This window comes from Schistocerca americana, chromosome 2 (genome assembly GCF_021461395.2).
Source record: "Schistocerca americana isolate TAMUIC-IGC-003095 chromosome 2, iqSchAmer2.1, whole genome shotgun sequence".
Taxonomy (NCBI): domain Eukaryota; kingdom Metazoa; phylum Arthropoda; class Insecta; order Orthoptera; family Acrididae; genus Schistocerca; species Schistocerca americana.
Genome location: NC_060120.1, coordinates 1,002,975,900 through 1,002,988,487, shown reverse-complemented (window position 1 = coordinate 1,002,988,487; position 12,588 = coordinate 1,002,975,900). Strand labels below are relative to the sequence as shown.

Here is a 12,588-nt window from a genome sequence, read left to right as displayed (position 1 = left end):
TATATAAAATACTTGTACGGGGGTAATCCCAAAAGAAAGTTTTCCTTTTTTTTTATAAGTACAGAACTCTGTTTGTGTGGTAATTGGTCACACTGTTACGAAGAGTGATTCACGCGCTGTGTGTAAACATGCGCACGCCGCGCTGAGACGCTCAGTCTTGGCTTGGCAGCCGTTGAGAATGGAGCTCCCGTTGGATGCTACCGCCAAGTGCGAATTGCGCGCAGTTATTCAGTTTTTGAACGCAAAGGGCACTGCGCCGATTGAAATCCATCGCCAATTGACGGAAGTGTATGGTGAGTCGTGCATGAATGTAAAACTGTTCGTAAGTGGTGTAGAGAGTTTGCTGCTGGTCGGACCGAAATTCACGACGAACAAAGGAACGGGAGACCGTCAATTTCTGAGGAGACATGGTTGAAGGTTGAGCAAAGCATGCGTGAAGATCGGCGGATCACCCTGGATGATCTCTGCACGTTGGTTCCTGAGGTTTCTCGAAACACCGCTTACAGGATTTTAACGGAAACATTGAACTACCGGAAGGTGTGCGCAAGATGGGTGCCACGCATGCTGACTGAGGATCACATGCGGCAACGAGTTGATGCTTTCCTCGCATTTCTTACCGCCTTGCAGCCGAACAGGACAACTTTCTGGACTCAATTGCGACGGGTGACGAAACCTGGGCATACCACTTTACACCTGAGACCAAGCAACAATGACGCCAGCGGCGGTATCTTTCTTTGCCAAAGCCGCGGAAATTCAAACACAGCCTGCCGGTAAAGTCATGACAACCGCTTTTTGGGATCGGAAAGAGGTATTGTTGGTCGACATTATGCCCAATGGGACCACAATTAACGCTGACAGTTACTGTGAGACTCTGAAAAAGCTCAACGGGCAATTCAGAACCGGAAAAGAGGAATGTTGAGCAAGGGCGTACACATTCTCCATGACAACGCTCGCCCACACATCGCTCGGCAGACCGTTGTTCTCCTGCAACAGTTTCAGTGGAACATAATCACCCACCCACCCTATAGTCCTGACTTGGCGTCCAGTGACTATCACCTGTTCCCTAAGTTAAAAGAACATTTGGCCGGTAAAATTCAGCTCCGACGAAGAGGTGAAAGAAGAGTTTCACAACTTTCTGAACAGCATGGCGGCGAGCTGGTATGACACGGGCATACAAAAACTGCCGCAGCGTCTACAAAAATGCATCGACAGAAATTGTCATTATGTCAAAAAATAGCTAAGCCTTAAACTGATGTAAACCACTCTAGAAATAAACAGCTCCATGTACTTATAAAAAATAGGACACCTTACTTTTGGGATTACCCTCGTACTTCCCAGTGTACACAGAAAATAGAAAAACATACTGTGGTTTTTTCAAGAACTAATGATTGGCCTGGTAGTATGTACAGAGAAGCCATAGAAACTCAAAAGCACAAAATCAACTTCAACGGAAGAGAAGAAGGATTGAAATAAGAAAAATTGTGGACCTTAGTGCTAAATGAAGCTAACAGACCCAAATTTTCCCCACTACAGGCTCCACAGTATACGTCGCCGCGACTCCGCGATGTTAGGCAGCGATCTGACGACATCACGAGCCGACCGTGGATACGTGTAAACAGTTCGGTATGTTGCGCTTATTTGAGACTTAACTGCTTTTTATGTCGTTAAATCCTCTGAAGATGTACCCAGCGTTGGAAGACGAAACTTTAGGCAGAGGATTAAGTCTTGGACGAAGACCTGATGGCCGTAAAACAAAAATCACCATGATCTATAGATGGTTACTTTTCACAACTAAAATTTCTACTTACAGATCCTTCGTCGATTACAATTTGAATACTGTCGTACGCAATTATGGAACACAGATTGCAATTTACAGCATTCTGAATCTCAAAATTAAACGAACAACTTGAATACTACATTAACTAACTATTGTATCTTTGAGTTTCGCCTCTGTTTAAAAGATTTCGCTTCCGATGTTACACAATACCAAGGAGGGCGAAACTATTTTCATTGAAAGTAGTAGTAACAGCAGTATCGCCCATCCTGCCGTAAGTCTGTTCCCAGGATCACGTTACGACAATCAATATGTAACCTATGAATGCCTCATCCAAAGACGTGGCTGAAAAGGATCAAAATGTTGTTTATGGAAATTAACAAATTTTTCACAAGCCTGCCGTTGCGATTATCCTTATTTATATTCAATTACTGCACACTGACATATTCTAGAAGATCTGTATAGCATAAGCTTAAATACTCGTAAATATGTTCTCATATCGCACCATTAATTTACAGAGTTACAACGTCTGTCTATTATTGTGCTGACCAGTACTTCTTAAAAAGGTTCTGTAGCAGACAATAGTTGCACTAACGCGTCATGAGCTGGCTCACAAGAGAGTCATATTTATAAGAGTTACCTGGAATGGCGGTTGTTAACGTCCGTGTATGTTAGTGCTTTGCTGTAATTTAATTCGATGTGGTTCCTTTGTCATTCTCAAGTCAGGTGACGATTAGGAAACTGCTACTGCATCGCACGCTGGTGGCCTTCCTTGAGATCTCCGGTACAATCACCTTGCGACCTCTACACTCTCCTACAGCAATGCCGCCAAGGACGAAGGTTACGCGACGCCGAAATACTTTCTCCCGTCTCTGCCGGACGTTAGACACGTACTTAAGCGGGAGCAGCGACTACAGAGCCACACCACACCCACCTCCCCCGTTTCCAGGACAGCTGCAGCAGTCGCCCGAGATGCAGAGTGTCGCCGTCCTCGCCTGCCTGCTGGCCGCCGCCCACGCCGGGATCGTAGCGCCGGCCCACCTCCCCGCGGCTCCAGCGCCGACGCCGGCCCACGCCGTCGTCTACGACCACTACGCGCCGCCCAGCTACAAGTTCGACTACGCCGTGGCCGACTCGCACACGGGCGACGCCAAGACGCAGTTCGAGCACCGCGACGGAGACCGCGTCACCGGCGCCTACAGCCTCATCGACGCCGACGGCACGACCCGCATCGTCGAGTACACGGCCGACGACCACAACGGCTTCCAGGCGGTCGTGAAGCGCGTCGGACACCCTACGCCGGCTCCGCCCAGGGCCGTGGTCGTGGCCGCTCCCGCTCCGGCACCCGCCGCCCACGCGCCGGTGTACGCCGCCCCCGCCCCTGCTCCCGCTCCCGTCGCCCACGCCGCTGTTTACGCCGCCCCCGCACCGGTGTACGCTGCCCCCGCCCCCGCCGCCCACGTAGCTGTCCTGGCCGCCCCCGCTCCAGCCGCCCACGCATACGCGTACCCGGCTGCTGGCCACGGTCCTGCGCCCTACCACGGTTAGAGGACCTGCCGCCCAACAGACTGCATCGTTGTCCAGCACATAGCTCTCGGCACGAGAGCGGTTTACATGAATGACCCGCCACCGTATCGCTTAACTAACTTCGCCACTGTTGACCCATCGTCGCACGTTCATCGTCCATTTGCATGTACATTGTGAAACATATGAACATCGTAAAATAAAATTTATTTTCTGAAATTAAGTGCTCTTAGCATCTTTATTTAACCTCTCATTACTGATGTCTGTTTGTTCCTACTGTGGTTGTCAAGCCACTGAAAAAATAACTTTAAATCTGTACCCTATGATTTTCATTTTCTAATGTTACTGGACGGGGTGAGACAAAAGCCACTGAAATCGTTAAGGTAATCTTGGTTGTTTGTGGTAATTATAGACATAAACATTGGAGTGCACTGCTATTATATCAGTCATCTGACATTACTAGAAAGATGCTCCAGATTAGCTGCTTATAACAATTAATCTTTATGAACGACAGACTTTTTCGCCATTTATCGCAGTTGTCAAGTAACTGCGAATATAATTTTGACGAGGCCGTGTATAAATTTGAATGTCACTTGTATTAAAGTGGCTATATTGCACTCACGTCTCGAATGATGTTACTAACTAAATTACTAATTAACTATATTTAGGTACTAAAATAGTATAGCTGTTCATCTGTGTAATCATTGTAAACATGTAAAGTCGTAAGAGTATAACAGTCAGACTACTGTCAAACCATAAATAACATATTATTTATATATATTTATCAAAGCATTAAAAGTTCACCAACGACGTAATATGGACGGCACATCGTTCTAGACGTGAAAATAAGATGGTCACTTTAATGTAAATGACATTTACATACCGGCTCACCAAAACTGTATTCGCAGAAAATACCGAAGCATCTGTCGTTAAAAAAGATTAATTATTATAAACATCTTTCTAATAATCATGTCATTACCTGACATCTTTTATGCTGGTGGCCTAAAGAAGAAAAATCTCTGACATTGTTCTTTGTTGACTCTAGCCTGTTGTGAAGATGTTTTATAATGAAAGAAGTGCATTTGGTTTGAAAGTGTGGTACAGAGGTGGTTATAATTTAATAACAAACGAGTGGAATAATAATTTAAACATTGTTACACTTACAACAAAGTCTGTCTATAATTTACGGAAGCGTTTTGAGAAAAGTGGATTTGTAATGGATTGCCATAGGTCAGGCAGGCCAACAATAAGTGGTGATACTAAGCTTAAAGGTCTACAAGCGGTTATCCGGAGCCGTATAATGTCTACTCTTAGGCTGGTTCTGGTACAGGATACTTCTAGAACGTACGTGCGGAGAATTTTACGTAAGGCCAAATTCCAACATTATATAACTCGTTTCATACATGAGATGTTAGAAGACGATCTTGATCGTAGGCTTCAATTTTGCGAGAAAATGTTGAATGAATTAATAGAAGGCGATAATGTCAACAGACCTAACTATACCTATTAATATATAAGAATAGAATTGTTTCTGAGAGGCAGTGAAATCAACCTGGTGTTATCGTTTGGGGTGGTATGGCGTGGAGTAATATACTGGACCATGGTTGTTTGATGGAATAATCACTAGAGAGCACTACGTGGAAATATTGACAACCTGTGCCATTCCGGGCTATAAATAACTTACGATGACTTCAGCTGACTTTACTTTCAACGTAATGCGGCCCACTGCTTTCTGTAACAACTGTATGAAACTCTGTTGGTTGATGAGGTACTTAGTGAGAACGTTAGTGGACAGCGATAGACAATACAAATGCCATCCAGATCTCCTAACCGTGCACCGGTGAATTTCTTCTTTTGGGGTATGTTAAAGATAAAGTGTATGCTAGAAAACTGCAAACAGCTGAGGACTTGGAAGAAGCTATTTGCAACGCTTTTGAAGACAGTTATTCTAGTAAACGACTGTGTAAACTAACGTGCTTAAGCGTCCCACATTGTCTGACTAAATGTATCAACAATGATAGAAAACATTTCGAGAGAGAACGTCATACACAATTCTGTACCTTCAACAAAGTGTTCATTTATTTCAGAGTTCCAATCATTTGTTTTGAATTCAATTAGGTTATGGTGATTAGTGAGTTGTGCCCCATGTGGCATTTATTTATTAGTTTCTTATTTGGGCTGAGCAGACAGGGTCTTAGTACCCTCTGTTACGTCTGACCAAGAAGTTAAAGTAACCTCTGGCGTGCCACAGGGGAGTGTTACGGGACCATTGCTTTTCACAATATATATAAATGACCTAGTAGATAGTTTCGGAAGTTCCATGCGGCTTTTCGCGGATGATGCTGTAGTATACAGAGAAGTTGCAGCATTAGATAATTGTAGCGAAATGCAGGAAGATCTGCAGCTGATAGGCACTTGGTGCAGGGAGTGGCAACTGACCCTTAACATAGACAAATGTAATGTATTGCGAATACATAGAAAGAAGGACCCTTTATTGTATGATTATATGATAGCGGAACAAACACTGGTTGCAGTTACTTCTGTAAAATATCTGGGAGTATAAAATATCTGGGAGTATCCGTGCGGAACGATTTGAAGTGGAATGATCATATAAAATTAATTGTTGGTAAGGCGGGTACCAGGTTGAGATTCATTGGGAGAATCCTTAGAAAATGTAGTCCATCAACAACGGAGGTGGCTTACAAAACACTCGTTCGACCTATACTTGAGAATTGCTCCTCAGTGTGGGATCCATACCAGATCGGGTTGACGGAGGAGATAGAGAAAATCCAAAGAAGAGAGGCGCGTTTCGTCACAGGGTTATTTGGTAACCGTGATAGCGTTCCGGAGATGTTTAGCAAACTCAAGTGGCAGACTCTGCAAGAGAGGCGCTCTGCATCGCGGTGTAGCATGCTCGCCAGGTTTCGAGAGGGTGCGTTTCTGGATGTGGTATCGAATATATTGCTTCCCCCTACTTATACCTCCCGAGGAGATCGCGAATGTAAAATTAGAGAGATTAGAGCGCGCACGGAGGCTTTCAGACAGTCGTTCTTCCCGCGAACCATACGCGACTGGAACAGAAAATGGAGGTAATGACAGTGGCACGCAAAGTGCCCTCCGCCACACACCGTTGGGTGGCTTGTGGAGTATAAATGCAGATGTGGATGTAGAACAACAATATACCAAAACATATTACCAAAACATTCACAATATTAATAACAGTACAAAAAGGCACTGAGATTGACATTCGTTAGTGTAGCACATTTGAAGCCGTGTTTGGTGTTATCAGAAGCGGAAGGGACAATAAAAGAGGAGAAGTTGAAATGAAAATGACAAGGGCTATTATTAAAGAATATAACCTCAATAGAGAATTCTGTAGATAAGAGAGAGTGAGCTGCGGACGAGCATATGAATGAGATAGCTGTTGTGATATAATGTCTTTTGATGTTTGTAAGAAATTTAATTTCTCTGGTAGTTTGACGAAGGTTGTTCCAGAAGTCGGGTTCCAGAGACAGAAAATGATTCAGAGAACATGGCAGTGTTATGTAGTGATACAGAGGAATTTTACGTTGTTACGAAAGATCATTTTCGCCGTGCTCTTGAAACAATAGTGTAAAAGTTGAGATAAATAAGAGGGAGTGCGGTGACTGAGAAGATGACAGAGCAAACACGAGGTATGATAGTCTCTACACTTATTGGCACGTAACCATGATAATACTGAGTTTGATAACAGCAGCAGGAAAACTGGACAAAGTGTCATATGTTCTGATTGACACCAGTAAATCTTTGTTTTGCCGAGTACCACAGACGTTATCAGTCAGCGAAGAAAACGGATTTACACTATTAGCAATAAAGTTTATATTCGCATCAAACGTTTGTGACTAAACTGGTCACCACTGAACAATCATTTTCAATAGTCCTTGGGTAATTTTGGGCCTAAGGCTGCCACAATACATTCTAGAAATCACCATTTTCGAGAGGCTTTTACCAATATACATGTAGTATTTTGTTTGCCACTTCCTTTGCAACATAATCGACAGTTTTTGAGCCACATTTTAAGATCAAGCAAACAGCCCTACCGCAGCGGTAACACCAGTTCCCGTCACATCACCGAAGTTAAGTGTTGTCGGGAATGCCCGACACTTGGAAGGGTCACCCTCAGGGTCTGCCGACTACTTTTGGCAAGAAGGGTGCACTCAGCCCTTGTGAGGCCAACGGAGGAGCTACCTGACTAAGGAGTAACAGCACAACCGGCCACGAAAACTGACAAGGGCCGCGAAAGTGGTGTGCTGACCACATGCCCCTCCAACCCACATCGGGCGACGCCTAAGGGCTGAGGACGACACGGCGGCCGGTCGGTACTGTTGGGCCTTCAGGGAATGTGCGGTTGGTGTTTCTTTGTTTGTTTATTTTAAGATTTGGTCTACTTTATAGGAATGTTCATAAGGCAGCAACAGGAAGTAATAACAGACTTCATCTACGGCCAACAACAGTTGACAACATGGCTTTTAGCGATTTCTTTTAAGTATCTCGAAACAGTCGAGGACTGGGTCTGTGAGTGTAGAAGACACGCACATTATTTGTTCATTTATTGGTTAAATAGTAACATTACTCTAAACCGTACACAGGCCAACAGGTGTCTCACAAGACACGATTACTTTTGAGCCATTCGTGGTGTTAAAGCTGGAATACATAGTTAATCAAGTGGATCTAAAGCACTGTCGTAACAACGCTTGATATACGATACACACCGGTGGAGTGATCTGGCCAGTTTTCCGTCTGCATGAGGAATGCGTATTCAGGACAGAGATTCGTTCACATACACAGAAGGGAATTCCGAGTGAGAGAAGTTCGATAATGTGCCTCGCGAACAGTAGTGATATAATTAAAAATTAACAATTTTCTGATATTTTCCTTTCGTTGTAGTGTGAAACCTTGTTTCTTGCAAAATTTCATGATTCTACGGTAAGTACACCGTAGGTTTTGACGAGCGAGTTTGCAAAAATCAAAATATGTGACTAAATGACCATATCTTTTGACTGCATTGACTTAGAAGCATCCAGTTTTTATATCGCCCAAGGACCACAGGTCTAAGCAAATGACACACATTTCAGCGTGATGCGTAAACCCGTTCCTGAGAAGAATAGTTTTTCACCGTTGGACAAACAGGCAGACAGATAGACACAGATAGACAGACGGACAACAGAGCTATCGTAGAAGGGTTCCGTTTTCACAGACTGAGGCACAGAAGCCTCAAAACAGAAAATTTTTAAGAAATATAATAAATAAGATATTTTATAACCAATGTAGCGCTAAAGAACCTTCATTGTAGACTTCAGATTGTAGTCGGTATATTCATTACGAAATGTGGAAACAACAATTCTTTAAAATGAATTTAGGATCGATAGTTGTAATCTAGTAATCTGTTCATTCGTAGGCAAACTGAAATTCCACGATCCTTGGAATAGCACATTATCACAGAAAATTAGTTTATTCCGACTCTAGTTCAAAGAACATTATTTACACTACTGGCCATTAAAATTGCTATACCACGAAGATGACGTACTACAGACACGAAATTTAACCGACAAGAAGATGATGCTTTGATATGCAAATGATTAGCTTTTCAGAGCATTCACACAAGGTTGGCGCCGGTGGTGACACCTACAACGTGCTGATATGAGGAAAGTTTCCAACCGATGTCTCGTACACAAACAGCAGTTGACCGGCGTTGCCTGGAGAAACGTTGTTGTGACGCCTCGTGTAAGGAGGAGAAATGCGTACCATCACGTTTCCGACTTTGATAAAGGTCGGATTGTAGCCTATCGCGATAGCGGTTTATCGTATCGCGACATTGCTGCTCGCGTTGGTCGAGATCCAATGACTGTAAACAGAATATGGGATCGGTGGGTTCAGGAGGGTAATACGGAACGCCGTGCTGGATCCCAACGGCCTCGTATCACTAGCAGTCGAGAGGATGGGCATCTTATCCGCTTGGCTGTAACGGATCGTGGAGCCTCGTTTCGATCCCTGGGTCAACAGATGCGGACGTTTGCAAGACAACAACCATCTGCACGAACAGTTCGACGACGTTTGCAGCAGCATGGACTATCAGCGTGGAGACCATGGCTGCGGTTACCCGTGACGCTGCATCACAGACAGGAGCGCCTGCGATGGTGTACTCATCGACGAACCTGGGTGCACGAATGGCAAAACGTCATTTTTTCAGATGAATCCAGCTTCTGTTTACAGCATCATGATGGTCGCATCCGTGTTTGGCGACATCGCGGTGAACGCACATTGGAAGCGTGTATTCGTCATCGCCATACTGGCGTATCACCTGGCGTGATGATATGAGGTGCCATTGGTTACACGTCTCGGTCACCTCTTGTTCCCACTGACAGCACTTTGAACAGTGGACGTTACATTTCAGATGTGTTACGACCCGTGGCTGTACCCTCCATTCGATCCCTGCGAAACCCTACATTTCGGCAGGATAATGTACGACCACATGTTGCAGGTCCTGTACGGCCCTTTCTTGATACAGAAAATGTTCGACTGCTGCCCTGACCAGCACATTCTCCAGGTCTCTCACCAATTGAAAACGTCTGGTCAATGGCGGCCGAGCAACTGGCTCGTCACAATACGCCAGTCACTACTCTCGATGAACTGTGGTATCGTGTTGAAGCTGCATGGGCAGCTGTACCTGCACACGCCATCCAAGCTCTGTTTGACTCAATGCCCAGGCGTATGAAGGGCGTTATTACGGCTAGAGGTGGTTTGTTCTGGCTACTGATTTCTCAGGATCTATGCACCCAAATTGCGTGAAAATGTAATCACATGTCAGTTCTAGTATAATATATTTGTCCAATGAATACCTGTTTATCATCTGCATTTCTTCTTGGTGTAGCAATTTTAATGGCCAGTAGTGTATTTTGTGTTCATGAAACAGTAGTCAACGTAGGACAGATAGGATAAACCTACATTATACAATTGCTGTGACCAGCGTTACTAATACTGAGTAATATGTTTTACTGTTCACTATTCTGTGTTACGTTGATTGTGTGTGTGCTGCCCTTGACCCACGCACCCGTCCAAACAGAACACCTTTATTAGTTTTTTTTTTTTTCAGCGGCAGCGAGATTTACATCCAAGCGGACGCCCTAGTCCACAGCACTTCTCATAAATCATGCGACAGATTAAACATAACACTAAAGTGCATATAACAATCAATAATAAAATCTTAATGTCACTTGGCAGTATTCCAAACAGTCTAGAACTTGTTATTGTTTGACAACTAGAGAATCAATGAACTTATACTAAACACATATTCAGTAACAATAAAAAAGAACAGATACAACGCGATATTATGTTCTAGGACATAACCTTCTACCACATGCATTAACAAACAACGTGAATCAGAACCGCCACAAGAAATTCAGTGTTGAACCACAAGAAAATTTCTTCAGAAAATCGCCGTTCATATACTGCGTCATCGCAGCCGGCCGTTGGTGGCCGAGCGGTTCTGGGCGCTACAGTCTGGAACCGCGCGACTGCTACGGTCGCAGGTTCGAATCCAGCCTCGGGCATGGATGTGTGTGATGTCCTTAGGTTAGTTAGGTTTAAGTAGTTCTAAGTTCTAGGGGACTGCTGACCTCAGATGTTAAGTCCCATAGTGCTCAGAGCCATTTGAACCATTTTTTTTGCGTCATCGCAGCCAAAAAGAAAACACCTTGAATGGCCTTTACCGAGATTTGAAATCCACAGAGCCGTTCACTCGCAAGAAGGATCATGTCTGGGTCTGCTGGCGGCTGCGTCTTCTTGAACCAGTTGTAGCTGCAGCTGGCCGTAATCGCCACTCCTACGTGGAACCTTATCGGAGCTTACAAATATACCCCGCGGCAGTGCGTCGTGCTTGATACACAGCTTAATGGTAAGGTGAGAGAGAAAGGGGGGGGGGGGAGAGAGAGGAGCCAGCGCTGTTATCACAGGCACACCGTAACTCTGTGTTCCTCTTCCGCCGTCTTGCTTCCTTGTTGGGTCTTCTCACACTGTCTTCCAGCTTGGTGCGGATGCTTTACTTAGTCGTTGGTCAAAGAGATTACCCATCGATCCCAGCATTAGCTACAAGATGTATCTGAGATCGATAGTTGTAGCCATCATAATAATCACTATTTTCATATCATTACATCCTTGGTAAAATAATCAAAAATATATACGGAAAAGTAATAAAAAAAGCTATAACTTTGCAGACTTTGTAGACAATTGCAGCTGGCACTTGTACGTTCATAAAACATTGGCAAATATACTTAAATGCTTCAAAGGAAATCCATGCATATTAAAGAAAAACACAGGACCGATGTCAGTCAAATTTGGTATACATATCGTTACGGCGTAAAGTAAAGCGCCGGCACGCCAGTCGGGAACGAGAGAGAAGCGAGGGATGTGAAGAAGACGTCTGCCAATTGCACGCCGACCGACCCCTCTCTAGGACGACAACGCGACAGCAGTGGCATCTATACGAAGAGAACATAAGCGCCGTGCCCGACTGGCCACTGTCCAGTTCAAGAATAGCTTCAAGACTAATCATTACGCTTGTCCTATGTATCATTGTCCATAGTGAAGAAACTTGCTTAATTTGTCTGTCGCCCTTTGATTGCAACACATCTGTTAATTAAGTATTGTAATTTTTCATGTTGTAATAAAGCTCATTAATACGATTTGTTTGATTGTTGCCTAGCAATCCGGGAAAGAAAATTTCCTAGACACAGCATTTCGACGACTAGGCAAGATTCAACACATATATGTGGTACCGTGATATAATTTTGTTGGTACATTTAGCGGAATATTCGGCTACTGTCTGCAAGAAGTGTTGCGAACAGAGTAAGTAGAAAATAAGTAATAAAATATAATGTCGTGCACAATGCGGCAGGTTTCCACCCGTAGTAGTGTCAGGCAACAATCGCTATGGGGATAAGAAACACCAAACATAGTTTAGGAGTTACGACGTTATAAACAATAAGATGCGTGAAGAACTGCCGTATCATGCATGACGTTTAAATTTATTACTTCTGTGCTACTAACTCTATTCGCAATAAATTTCGCAGACAGACATACACTCCTCATTGAACCTACAAAATTATATCATGATACTAAGCATAGTTCAGGGGATATGACGTCATAAACACTGAAATGCGGGGAAAAACTCCCGCATCGTGCATGACGTTTAAATTTATTATTGCTGTGTAACTAACTCTATTCGCAATAGATTACGCAGACAGTATCAAAAT

The 12,588-nt window shown here is 44.0% G+C and overlaps 1 protein-coding gene across 1 annotated transcript in view; it reads left to right on the top strand.

Moving 5' to 3' along the window:
* LOC124594601 (skin secretory protein xP2-like) overlaps positions 1-3,521 on the top strand; it is a 29,993-nt gene extending 26,472 nt beyond the window's left edge. The window contains exon 2 of the mRNA XM_047132974.1: positions 2,724-3,521. Coding sequence (XP_046988930.1) covers positions 2,724-3,322 — 599 coding nt within the window. The 3' untranslated portion in view covers positions 3,323-3,521. The remainder of the gene's footprint in view (positions 1-2,723) is intronic.
* Positions 3,522-12,588: the final 9,067 nt, after the last annotated feature.